At 37.7% G+C, this 13,578-nt stretch overlaps 1 protein-coding gene across 4 annotated transcripts; it reads left to right on the plus strand.

Annotated features, from left to right (window-relative positions):
• The first annotated feature begins 1,445 nt into the window (after positions 1-1,445).
• LOC116520858 (zinc finger and SCAN domain-containing protein 16-like) lies at positions 1,446-12,051 on the plus strand. Of its 4 annotated transcripts, XM_032235280.1 has the most exons (6): positions 1,446-2,606; positions 4,113-4,187; positions 7,197-7,241; positions 7,587-8,530; positions 9,742-9,868; positions 10,229-12,051. In XM_032235280.1, exons 4-6 carry the CDS (start codon positions 7,700-7,702, stop codon positions 10,717-10,719), a joined length of 1,449 nt encoding a protein of 482 aa, XP_032091171.1. In that variant the 5' UTR covers positions 1,446-2,606; positions 4,113-4,187; positions 7,197-7,241; positions 7,587-7,699; the 3' UTR covers positions 10,720-12,051. The 4 variants fall into 4 exon arrangements, with proteins under 4 accessions (XP_032091171.1, XP_032091170.1, XP_032091169.1 ...); XM_032235279.1 differs by lacking the exon at positions 7,197-7,241; XM_032235278.1 differs by having other exon boundaries at positions 1,446-4,187; positions 7,197-8,530.
• Positions 12,052-13,578: the final 1,527 nt, after the last annotated feature.

Raw genomic sequence — 13,578 nt, forward strand, 5'->3', positions numbered from 1 at the left:
AATATGCTTTATTATTTATCAGATTTATATGACCATCTCCCAAGACATTACTCTGGGCAGTGTGCAGCAAAATTAAATATATGTATAAAAACTATAAACCTATTGAGCACAGGCATAGAAATTGCCCCATACAATTGGATTAGCAATGAGCCACCTCAATATCTCATTTGTCCCCTGAGAATCCCAGGCCTGATAACAAAGCCAGCTCTTCAGGAACCTCTGTGAAATAAGGGATGAGGCCTATTGGAGGAGGGATATTCCATAATGCCCAACTCTTGTCATCTGGCCCAAGCCCTCCTTAATTTCCAGTTGGAGGGAACTTTGAGCAGCCCCATTTCAAAGTTCAAAGTAGAAAGGCAAAATCATGCTTGCCAAGGCATTTCCTGGTATCTCCCATTGTCAAACCACATAAGGCTTTATAGATGAGGATCTGAATTTTAAAGTGGTCCCAGCAACCTACAGGTAATTATTCTACTTCCCACAAAAGAAGACAACCCCTTCCCCCGTTTCTAATTGACAATCTGGAAAAAGAATTCAAGAAAGGTATGAGTAGAGAATAGAATTGTATGAGTTCTATACAAGCAATTACAAATATTGGTGGGACCCCAAGCCTCTTTTCTCATTTCTAGTACCTCCTGAATAACCTGGATATCTTGTCTCCATTGTAAAAAGTAACCTTTCTTGTAGGGCTATTGCAATAAATAAGCAGTATGTATCTACAGAGAAAATTTAAAGAAGACCGTTATTTAGGCACAGGTCTTGTACCTATATAATATATAAATTGGCTACCAATGTACTAATTCAATAGATCCTTTCCAGTTTATAACTTTGAGTACCATTCTCTGTACCTTGTATGACATAGAACTGCACCTTCAGGAAATGCTGTAAGTTGGGAGAGCAAAAATGATAGTCAAAATTATAAGGAGAGCTAGGTTTAGATAAATATTTTTCATAGAGGCCTTAGCCTCTTATAAGAACTGAACCACTGGCTTTTAAAGATGGTATTTTGCTTGCTGAGCAAAGATAAAGACAAAAAATCATTGCAACAGAATATTATTGTGTGAAGTAGATGCCTTCCTGAAAGGAAAGACACAATTTAATGCCCTTAGGAAGTTTCGGACTGCAGCTTCTATCATCCCAGATCTTCTAAAACATCCAGAAGCAACACTGTCCACGAGAACTGATTTCCCCCCCTAATAATGTTATTCTCTCCCACTTAGGAATCCTGTCATCTCTTATGAAAGGTGACCAAAACAAATCATATGGCTTCAGTTAATTACTAATTACAACCAATTTCGTTGTATTTAAGTACAATTGCAATAAAGATTATACTTACTTCGCTTCTTCAAAAATCACTTCTTCAACCCATATGCAAACAATCAGGAAATAAAACTGTTTATGAGCTGAACAAACTACAGGACACTGGTCTTGGACTTTTTTATTAACAGAAAAATGAGGGCCCAAACAACAAATAATTTCTTGCCCAAAATGCAATATCTCCAGAGAGTCCTTTGAAGCCGAAGACTTTCTTCCAAGATTTCTTCTTTCTTCTCCACATTGTAGTCTAATCTATAATGGCTGGATTTCCAATGCCTATTCTGCTACTAACCCAGCCAAACACTGCTTAGCTGTTCTGAGATCAGCCAAGGTCAACTAAGCACTGTCATCTGCAATAAATCTGCTCTTAAAGGAACAGCGACAGACTAAATTTAATTGCACAGCATTTAGGAAAATTAATTGTCTAATAGAAATATTCGGGTACAAAAAGGGGTACAACCCAAAGAGTAGGTAGCAAACCTCTTTAGCAGGTCCAACCAGGCTTCTCAAAGTAAACTTAAAAAAGGGGTTAGCCATTTCGGGGCGCAACCTCGGGATTACGTGAACTAAATTCGGTTCACTGATTAATTGCGGAATATATTCCAATTTGTATTTCCTGCATCCTACAATAACCAAAGTGTTACAGCTATTCCCTACCGTCTTGTTCCAAGACGCCTCCTCTTCTCTGGTGTCCTCACCCCAAATTCACTTTTAAAAACTTCTACACTGAATCCTCTAAAGCTTTGGAGGACTAAACTCGTAAAAGTCTTAAGAGTTTAATTCCCTAATTGAGACGGACGGTTCTAGGACCCTGAGGGCACTGCTCCTTTCACTCGTTCTCACCTTACTTTCCACTGTGAGAATTTGCTCGCACCACCGGGAGCCGCTTTTCTGCACAGAAAGCCTCAATGGTGGGAATAAATGAATAAGCACCCGAGGATGGAAGAGAAAAGAAAGGGTTTAAAAAAAAAACTCCCAACATTTCCAAAATACCTTCCCGTTGCAATGCATCACTGCAGTCAATTTCTACATTTTGGGGATGATTAGGGGGAAGGACTTCCCGGGTCAGGGGGAAGTGGCTTCCGGGCAGCTTTGAGCCCCGGCACCTTTTTTTTTTAATTTGGAAATTATCCGCTGGCAGAAGCTCAAGGGAAATAGCCTGCGGCATCCTTGGGCAAAGTTGCATTACCAGGATTCCTTATTTGAAACCATGGTCGCGAATCTTACTGGGATTGGTGTTTAGTGCACGCTGCTGGGCAGAACTTAATTTCAGCCAGGGCTCGACAAAGGTATAGTTCTTCCTTCTGGAGCTGCTCCATCAGCTGTAACGCTGTAGGTGAACGGTTTGGGTTAAAAGATCTGGTCGCTTCCAGTTTTAGATCAGATATCTCTTCCTGGTAAAGGCTTCTGTGCAAACTGCAAAGTGGCTGGGAAAGGGAAGGAGGAAGCAAATTAAGCAAGGGTCTAACTAGTCAGCTAGCATGGCAAATATGTGCTAGATTAAAAAGTCTACTGCTGGCTTGAAAGATAAGTTGAGAGAAGGACCTTGACGGAGTTGTTAACATTAAGAAAAAAGGGGGGTGGGAATCTTGGGGCAGGAGTGATCAGAAATATTGTTCAGGAGTTCTGTACTTTTCGGGTTTTATTTATTTATTTTAATCTTCCTCCTAATAATCAATGGGCGGAGCAGATAACACTCCTCCCAGATCGCAGCTTCAGTCCGGCTCTTAGACAAATATAACCTGCGTTATTTTTCGGGGACTAAATTTAATTGAATCCAGCGAGCCTTGCTCCTCGGTACTATACACAGGCTTAGGATGGAGATACAGATGTAAAATAAGTGGAATTAAAGGCTGATGGTCGGGGGGGGGGGGGAGTGATAAACCATTTTTAAATGCCAGATTAATTTATTTTGTATTTTAAAAGCACAGGCTGTTTCTAGTGCCTACATAGATATAAGCCTTATTGTTTCAGTAGGGCTTATACTTAAGCAAGGGCATCTAAGTTTATGGCTTTGTTACATCAGTGGAAGATATGTGTTTATTACCAGATTTATATACTGCTCCATCTCAAGACACTTTCTCAAAACACACAAGGATAGTCCTAGTATCTTTTGTATCTAATTGTTTTAAATCTGGATCAGGGCAGGGCAGCTTGGCCTCTGTAAGTTTTATTTATCTAATTTTGAGGGAAGTTGCTTAAGAAAATATCCCAGAAAAAGGCAATATCACATCTATACTGTTGCCGATAAAACTTTGATGGATGTGTAAGGTCCCAGAAGTTTCCCTGAGCCAGAGTAACACATTTCCATATAATCAGTTCTGTCCAAAGGGACATTTACCTTAAATTGTTTTATCATTGCAATCTGTCCTTGAGGCAAGTCATTTGACTCCACTTGTCTGAGTCATCTGGACAGTCTGATAATAATTATCTTTTGCATAGTAAGTATAGCCCACCACATTTTAGCCTCCTTTGTGAAATCAACCACTGTGGTCAGTCTGATATTTGTATCTGGAAAATTGGATTGAGTTCATTATGGTTCAGTTAACCATGGCCTGTACATGAATGCAATAATGTCTTTAATATAAATCCAATAAACCTAACCTAAACCTAATGTTATATTCAGATAAACATCACTCCTAAAATCTTTCATTAGCAAATAAATTTCAGTGAAAGTAAAACTAAACAGACATTTCAAATATTCATGACACACTGAAATCAAATAGTTATGTTTTTCCTATTTCCCTACTGAAAAGTGTTGCAATGGATAATTTCAATCCTTTTTCTCTTTCTAGGAACATTATATTCTGTTGGTGTTATTTATATTGTTCCTGAGCACATTCTTATTTCAGGATCAGTCTGATCAAACTGTAAGCTTATACGTTTTTTAAAAAAAATTGAGGTGCTAAAATTCTGTGGCTGTAGAATGGTGCATCATATAAAAATGATGTGCATGCATTTATAAAGATGTTTATTGGGCAGACCTCTGGAAAAAGGAGGAGCCATGCAGTCTGGATAGCTGATGGTTTGCTTTTGTGAAGTTAATGCTCTGTTATGGGCTGGGCTTTTGTTTGCAAGCACACCAATGGCATGCATACTAACAGTTTCCCACTGTTTGTGGGAAATCTAAAATGGGTTGAGAGGCCACATGGGTACAATGAAGCCTAGTCAGTTGCACAACTCTGTTAATCTGAGCATGCTCTGACATTGGGGGGGGGAGGGATTCCTGAATAACAGGTTCAAGAAAGTGAGGGCTGCAAAGGCAGGAGTCAACTAAGTCTTTGAGGAGGGGTCTTAAAAGTTTTTTTAAAAACTGACATCAAGTAAAGCATTTGGAGTGGGCAAGCAAGCACATGCTGGACTGAATCTGCAATTTTTGGTTGGCAAAGCTGGATGAGTAGAAGACTCAAACCTAGTAAGATTTCATTTTTTGTCTCTCCCCCCCTCCCCCCAATATCCGTTCTGACATTGTCCTTATACTTGAAAAAATATTTTCTATTATATCTAGAGAAACTTTAGATCTATAAAGTTTCAGATAGAATGTCTAAAATATTCTATTTGAAACTTTATTAGAAATCTTGTTCCATTAATATCTTGAGTATGCCTCAGTTAGCGAAACTGCTCTTTGAATTTGTTTGCAGAGAATTAGATATTGATAGGGTGGTCTAAAGTCCCTATTAAAATTTTTTGGATACTTCTAAGAGTTATTTAGGCTCTATTGTATTCCAGATTTCTAGAGATTTTGATACCTTCTTTCTCCAGACAGCAAGCAAGGAAGTTTTGGAAAGATGGATTGATTTTTGAGGCATAAACTTTTAAATCCTAAATTTACTTTTGACCAGCATTGCATACTTAGAAAAGGCACTTTATCTTTGTTACATTTTTACTGATGGCTATTTAAGATCTGTAAATTGAGATTTAATATAGTTCTTGGTTTTATCTTGCTGGTCAACCTGAACAGAAAACCTTCCATTCACTTGTCACAGATTATAAAAGCAGTACACCTGGTTGATATTTTAAAAATGCCACCTCCAAAATCCTCTTTTTTTCTTTTTTAAACAATGATCTCAGGATAACGGATAAAGCTGGCACATTTTTATTGGCGGTTGCTAAAATGCTACTACTGTATTTTTGTTTATTGTAAACATGATTGATTGAATTATATTTTATTTTAGAATGTATAATAGTTAATTTCATACCATTGCATTACCACATTAAAAAAGAAAACTGGTGAGTGGTTATGTGCAGTTTTTCGTACATGTTAAAAAAGTTTTGGTGTTTCTGGGCTCATTGCCCAGTACCTCATTCAGCCAGTAGAATTCAGAGCTGAACTAATAGCAAAGACAATACATAGTCTCTTTTCTCAGTTTGGAGTAATTTTGAGAATGAATTTGTGTTTCTGTCACCTTTTATTTAGGGGAAAAAAGCAGAAATACTGCAAAAGTTTCTTTCTTTTTTGGGGGGTGGGGGCAGACTTGCTGAATTGTATTAAAAGTTTCCAGCAAGCCAGATAACAAAATCTGGTTTAACACAACATCTGATAAGAATTAAAATATTTATTTTCATACAGATGGAAGAATTTGGAAGTTTGTGTTCATAGTATCTGGTGCTGAATATATGAAATGCTTCTATATGATTTCAATGCTCATTATTTCCATCAGCCTAGAGCAATATAACTTAAATAACCACTGAATATAAGAACAACTCCATTGGATAAGACAAGAGCCCATCTTAGTCCAGCATTTTTTTAATTACAACTAGATTGCTCAATGATGCTCAAAAGCAAAATATTATCCTGCAGTTGGTGTTTTGAGTAATGTTGCCCTAGAGACAAACATTAAATATTCAAGATATTGATCATCACAAATTAGAATAATCAATTTTAGAAAAGTCCAGGCCAAAACATCTGGAGGATGCCAAATTTTCAGCCCACAGGCTGGTACAACAGTTTTTTAACATAAATTATGATAAATAAATGAGCTGTCCTCAAACCATGGATTATAAAACTATGGAAAGTAACATAAAACTAATAATAGTTTAAACCATTCCTTTCTGCTTCTTTATTTCCAGTCAGGCAAATTTAGACATTGTCCTTTTCTCGTTGATTGGATTTCCTCTTTCTCTTCCATGCCATGCTTAGTTCCTGAGATACTATAACATAGAAAGTATTACATTTAATAAAATGGGAATAGTATGTTACAAGTATCATCAGATAATTGCAAATTGAACCATTCTAATACTTCTTCTTCCTATTTTCCCAACAACAAAATAGGAGGAAGAAGTATTAGATATGTTCCCTATCTTGAGTAATTTATAAAAGATAATAGAGGCAAGATAAAAATTTAATAAATATAATTCTTCTGGGAATATATACAATGAGGTTCATAGTTTTCTTCAGATTGTAACTTTGCAAAACCTTTTCTTGACAAGCACCCTAAAATGGTTCAATTTGTAATTATCTGGTGATACTTGTAACATACTATTCCCATTTTATTAAACGTAATACTTTCTATATTATAGTATCTCAAGAACTCAGCATGGCCTGGAAGAGAAAGAGGAAATCCAATCAACGAGAAAAGGGCAATGTCTAAATTTGACTGGAAATAAAAAAGCAGAAAGGAATGGTTCAAACTATTATTAGTTTTATGTTACTTTCCATAGTTTTATAATCCATGGTTTGAGGCCAGCTCATTTATAATTGATCATAGAGTGTGTCTGGCCAAAAGTCACACTTTCATGTGTGGCTTTCATGCCAAAGACAGGACTAGAATTCAGTCTCCTGTCTTCCAGGCCATTTGCTGAATTCAAGTAAATATACAAAGGATTGTAGTTTTAATAGTTGAACAATTACTCTAATCAAAATATGCTGCTTTCTCCAGTTTAGGTACCCTGAGAGGAAAGTCCTACAATAGAGTCATTTTAAGGTACTAATAATTAGTTTGAGTAATTTTTAATGCAGCTTCGTCAGCTTGGAAACAGCAAAAGACATGTGAAATGTGTTAGTTATCTTTCAAATACTAGCTTTATGTACCCTTTTGTAGCCTGCCGCTGTAGTCATATCTAGCTTTCTTTTAATGTTAATTATAGTTATACATCTTATTGGGCAGTCAAGTCTGGTCTGTGCTGGTAGCATGTAATTGTATTATCTTTAAGGATTGGGGCCATCAATTAACATATTAAAATAGATAGTTCATTGTTACTGAGTTTTAAAAATTAAATAAAACCTGTGTTCATATTCCTGTTTGTTGTGTCATTGTCTATCCTTCTAGTTTGAGATCCAAACCATTCAAGGAATTTCTCCACTTGATAGCCTCTCTAGTTGGCAGAACAGTTATTGGAAGCTTCAGCAGAAGCCTACATAAATTCCAAATCCAAATAAAGAATGAGGAGAAAAATAGCAGCAAAGCGGAATATGGTGGCCCAGTACTTCCAGTGTCAGACACCATTTGAACAACGAGCGCAACCAGTGGTGAAAATGGAAAAAGAACCAGACCCACCAGGCTCTGATCCATTAGGCATTTCAGAAGGCTCAGTAAAAACATATCGTATTGTACCAGTAGGAACAGGAGGTAGCGGTCTTCGGCTAGTAACACCACAGCAAACCAGGAATGAACGACTAGAGGCACCCCAACGCTGGGAAATCCAAGGGCAGGAATTGCCGACTCCAGAACTTACCCCAGTCCAATCACCTGCATGGAGGAATCTGCAAGTACCAGAACTTACCTTAACAGAAGACATTGAGAGCTACTTGACTACTTTTGAAGATGTGGCCGAAGCCTGCAAATGGCCACGGGAACAGTGGGTGACCCGATTGGTGCCAGCCCTCAATGGAGCTGCCCTCCAGGCCTACAACAGCTTGGATCCCAGAGAAAGTGGGGATTATGGGAAAGTAAAAGCTGCAATTTTACGAGAAGATGCAGTCACTCTGGAGAGGCAGAGGCAGCATTTCAGGCATTTCCGTTACCAGGAGGCTGAAGGGCCCCGTGATGTCTGTTCTCGGTTGCGGGGGCTCTGCTATCGCTGGCTGGAGCCAGAGACACGCACCAAGGAACAGATTGTAGAACTGTTGATCCTAGAGCAGTTTCTAACTACCTTGCCCGAGGAAATGCAAGAATGGGTTCAGGAATATTGTCCGAAGACCTGCATTCAGGCAGTAACCTTGGCAGAACATTTTCTTCTGAAGCAGCAAGACAATGAGAGATGGGATCAACAGGTGAGCACTTTCCAGCATCAAACCTCGGAGCTTTTGCCCAAACATGCAATGTTTAAATCACTTTTAAAAACACCAGCTTCTGCCTATACTCATGATAGAATCCAGGAATTGGGGGGGGGGGGGGAGACTACCTTTAAGGAGCTGGTTGTTGCTGAAACATCCCCCCCCCTTCTTTTTTTAAAATTTAGTTTTTACAATCTTATTTAGTAGTGCCAAGTTCCCATTGAGGAGAAATTTTCTCTCTTGTGTATTTTTAAAAAAAAATAGAAACTTTACAAGCAGCTCAAAGAGTAGCTCCGTTCTGATGTACATAATAGAAATGTTCACATTCCATAAAGGCCATTTGGCCACCTATTTCACAGGTAAGTGTTTATTTGATAACAACCCTAATGTCAAAATCATGTCCTCTGCCAAAAAGTTTAATGCTACATACATTTTAATAGTTTTAAAAAGTGCTCACTTTGTTTATATACAACTGCTCTCTAAAGTTTAATGAAAGTGATTTCTGAAACCATCCATGAAAATTCATTGCACTGAGCTGAAATTGAGTTTTTACTGGTTTTTAAATTTTCTGTTTGTTCACAAAGAGAAGAGAAAACAAGGCTTGAAAGAAAAGAAGCAACACAAAGAGCATTTATTCTCTTACCTCGTTTAACCACACAAATGTTGACACCCCTTTCCTTCACTAGAAAAAGTGTTTCCTACCTTTAGAGCGGAGTGTCAGGGTGCCAAATATTATGCTTTGCATTCTGGGAGAACCTGAATGATTTAAATGAATATCAGTTGATACAAGCAAGGTTATACACTATTAAAAGTCATAGAAACAGTACCAGAAGGCTCTTGGAGAGATCCAGGTTTTGTTCATTTATGTCAAGCAAGTGAGAATTCTGAACTACTAGAAATAAAAGATTCCATGCATTTTGCAAGGTGTGGCAATTGGTCACATCCAGCCCAGAATTGGCTTTGTTTGGATAGGATTTGGTGACTTCCAGGTTAAGTTAAAGACAGTGTAAACTGTTTTTTTCCTGGCTTGACACCTATAGTCACACATATTTGAATCTATCTTACACCACTGGCTTCCCTAATCACCAAAGATGATTGAAGATGTTTCTCATGTGTTGCCATTTGCATTCTACCTTTCCCTGACAATATTGTATCCCTCTGGTTGGTGTATTCCTTTCCCTTCAATAGTGTCTAACTGCTGTTTTCAGGTGCTAGGGCCGTATATGCTTGAGGAGTCTGTGACTTTACCAGAAAGTGAGCAAGTAGTCTCAGATACCCGGCAGGTGCTGTGCAGAGAAAATAAGGAAGAGCTGAATGAGCATGCTTCCTCAGTAGGTAAGGATTTTTGAGACTCCAAATATCTTGGGTCAACTCTGATAACACAGTCATTTAGTTAGGGATTATGGGATTGAAAAACAAGAGTATCTGAAGGGACCAAATTGGGCCAGAGAGTCACTCTGGAACTAAGAGGATCCAAGTTCAAATAACTCTTCAGCCATAAACTTCTGGTCTTCTACTATTTCTTACCGTACCTTATTTTGCAAATTGTTGTGGAATTACAATGGCTTCCAGGGGGGTGAAATCAGTCTGTAACTAAATAATTTAAGTGTTTGTCTTCTTGCAAAAGTGAAGATAATGAAACTCCTTCTAATGTATATACATAAATAGTAATATTTTTTTTCTTTTTTAATCCAGCAGGTGATGAAATACAGACTAAAAATGAGGAAGAGTATCTGTTACAGGAAAGTTCAAAAAGACAGAGAAATCGCCTTCTTCCCAATTTGCAAGCGACTTCCTTTGCTCACCAGATACCCAACAGTCAGCTAGCTTTGAAAAAACAGCCCTTGCACAAGCAAGAAACGCTTTTCCCTTGCCCTGAATGTGGGAAGAACTTCTCACGTAAATCTACCCTGACCAGACACCGGAGAGTACATACAGGGGTCAAACCCCATGAGTGCACTGAATGTGGGAAAAGATTCTTGCACAAATTCAACCTGGTGAACCACATGAGGACCCATGTGCGAGAAGAATCAAGCCGTTGTTCATTGTGTGGGAAAAATGCAAAGCGGAATTCAGGGCAAGGGAGCCAAGAGCGAAAGGCTGGGTGTTGTGAATGCACAGGCAGTTCAGAACTACAGTACAATGTGGACCAGACAGCACAAGACACAGGCGAATCCTTTAACTGACTTGAATCCTAGGAAGAAAAACAGTATAGCTGACTTGAATGTGCAAAGAAGTTTTTAGGAAATAACTCTAAATCAGGGAAATGTTCTGTGCCCTAGAGCAGTGATGATGAACCTTTTCAGCACCAAGTGACCAAACCGGAACACGCATGCATGCGTGCAGGCTGGAGTACCAGAAACCCAAAGACCAGCTTGCCGGTGCTCATGCGTGCGCTGGCCAACTGGTGTTCGGATTTCTGGCACGTGCTTGCACACTGGCCAGCTGATCTTCGTGCCAGAAACCCGAAGACCAGCTGGCCAGCGCATGCATGCCTGTTTTTTTGGCCGTTTTCTGGCACCCGCAAAAACCAGATTCAGCAGAGGGCTCTGTGTGCCACTTCTTGCACGCATGCCATAGGTTCGCCATCATGGCCCTAAAGTCTTCTAGAAGCCAGAACCACTTTCTGATGACAAGGCAGTTACCCTGAATATTGATCAAAGCAAAAATGCCTTCAATAGCTTAGTTCGCCTATTGAATGTTTTGTTATTTGTTAATTTCTAAAATCATCCAGGGGAAGGGAAGGGGGAAGAGCAGCAAAGTTGTAACCTTCAGTGATAATAGAAATATTGTCTTCTTGATATCACAGTCAGAAGAAAGTTAGACAATCACATAGCCAAAGCTAATGGAAATCCAATCCCACCGCTCACCAGAAATCAAAATGTGATTGACCATAGAAAGTACACTTTGATATATGAGTATACTGAAAGCTGTCTGATCTTTAAATAGTTTCAAGATTGGACCCCTTCTTGTATTCTCAGAAGAGATGCTCTCATGTCAGAATGAAACATTTCAAAGATGGAATGGTTCAACCTCAAAATGTTTTGCACACTCATATACTTAAATAAACTGAGATATTTGAGGCTCTGCAACTGGATACAGAATTGCTTTCATAAATAAAAAATTTGCAAAAGTCCTAAACAATAAAAAATAAAACAAATCTTGCTTTCAGGTTGATTAGTCATGTTCTTAAGTGCAAAAATGTCTTTATTTGCTCATGCATAAAAATCATATGGACATAAGCTTATCCAGTCATATATTAGCTAATTAATGATATATGAGATTTTTACAAATCTGGGCAAATTGCTAGTGTAGACAAATGTGTAATGGAATGTCACCTTAAAGGCCTTCAATCCAGTGCCTCTTTTGTGGAGATCTTGAAAACTCTGTATTTGAAACTGTGATAAGAGGTGTGGACTGTTCTGTTGATCTGTCAATTTTGTGTGTTTTTTTTTAATAGTGCCTCAATAAGGGATGGTAAAATTCACAATATTTGTTGTTCATTGGAACTTTTTTATTAGAACTTTCTTTCCTAGGATGTTTGTTTCCAAAAATAATCACCAGAGTCAAGATAAATCCTAGAGAATGACCCGGCTTAGCAGATATCCTAGTAGAAATACAAGGAATTTGATTTAACTCATCTGAATTACATCTCTTGGAGAAGTTGGCCTCATTTCCAAGGAAATTTGCAGTTTGTGTTTGTCAGACAATAGTTCTCAGTAGCACATGACAAACTTTTGGAATGGTGACTTTAAAAACTGATTTGGCTAAGAATTGAGGAATCTTGTGTTTTGAAGATGGGACAAAAATCCAATTGAGTGCAGGTTTTCTAATTTCATCTTCTGGCTGTTTGTAAATTCCTGTCAAGCACATCGTAAGTATTTCAGGGTTGTCTAACACTACCAATTTTAATCCCTCTAACACTGTTGATATACCAAAACTGCATGTTTGGAATTTTGCAATGGTTATAGCTGCACATATAAATGTTAGTTTTTTTAAGAGAAAAATGTTTTTGTAATTTTTTATTAAAGCTTTATTTTTTTCTAGTTTGCACATTAAAAAAAGTTTAATGTTGTAATCAGAATTTATAGTTCTTTATTTCTTATATAACAGAGTTGATAATTTTATTAATTTATAGTTTAGCTATAAACCCATAGTTCTGATTTTTAAAATGTGCTTCCGAGCAAGCAAGGTTATGAATATATTAGTCATATGAAATACTTGGGGATTCAATCACTTGCAACCTCCAACTGAAACCACTGGCAGTGGATCTGGGCATTTCATAGGACACTTCACCAGCGCCAAAATGACTTGCTAAAATATACACAATGAGCCATGCAGACACCTAGGAATCAATCTAAATATAATATGATTTATCTCTTAGTAATACATAGCATATCAATGCACCAATTATTCATTTTAAAATCCCATTAAATAAAGTGAAATTTGTTTACTATATATCTTCACAGATATAGTGTATCCAAAGTTTTTTGTGTGCAGATGTATGAGCTTGCCATGCTGATTAGAAATTAGAGAATGGGAATTCCAACACATCTGGTTAGAAAAGAAATGGATTTTGGATAGATTTTTTTTTAAATGGCTCTTTGCTGCTTTATACTTGAAATAGAAAAGACTGCATCCAATCTGCTGCCAGAAATCAGTAGACCACATCCATAATGCCCCCTGGCAATCCAAATTCTATACTGAGAGCACTATCCAGATAACTATCATTGCCTCTTAAAAGCTAAGTAAACAATTGCAGCTATGTTACTCTATGAGGAAGAGAATGCAAATTCATACCACAAGAAATGCTTGCTTTAACATTCACAGTACTTTCCATCAAGTAAAGTAGCACAGAAATAAAAACATTCCACAAAATTCAAAAACCATACATTCTTTTGTAAAATGTTGGTTGTTTATAAAATGATTTTACTCAGTTCTTTACCATGGAAACAGGTGTCATATGTGATTCTTTAAATATGCAAAACATCCTACAATAGCAATGTTTTTTTTTTCCTTCCAATCAGTTCTGTCCATTTTTTAGA

The sequence above is a fragment of the Thamnophis elegans genome, chromosome Z (genome assembly GCF_009769535.1).
Source record: "Thamnophis elegans isolate rThaEle1 chromosome Z, rThaEle1.pri, whole genome shotgun sequence".
Lineage (NCBI taxonomy): Eukaryota > Metazoa > Chordata > Lepidosauria > Squamata > Colubridae > Thamnophis > Thamnophis elegans.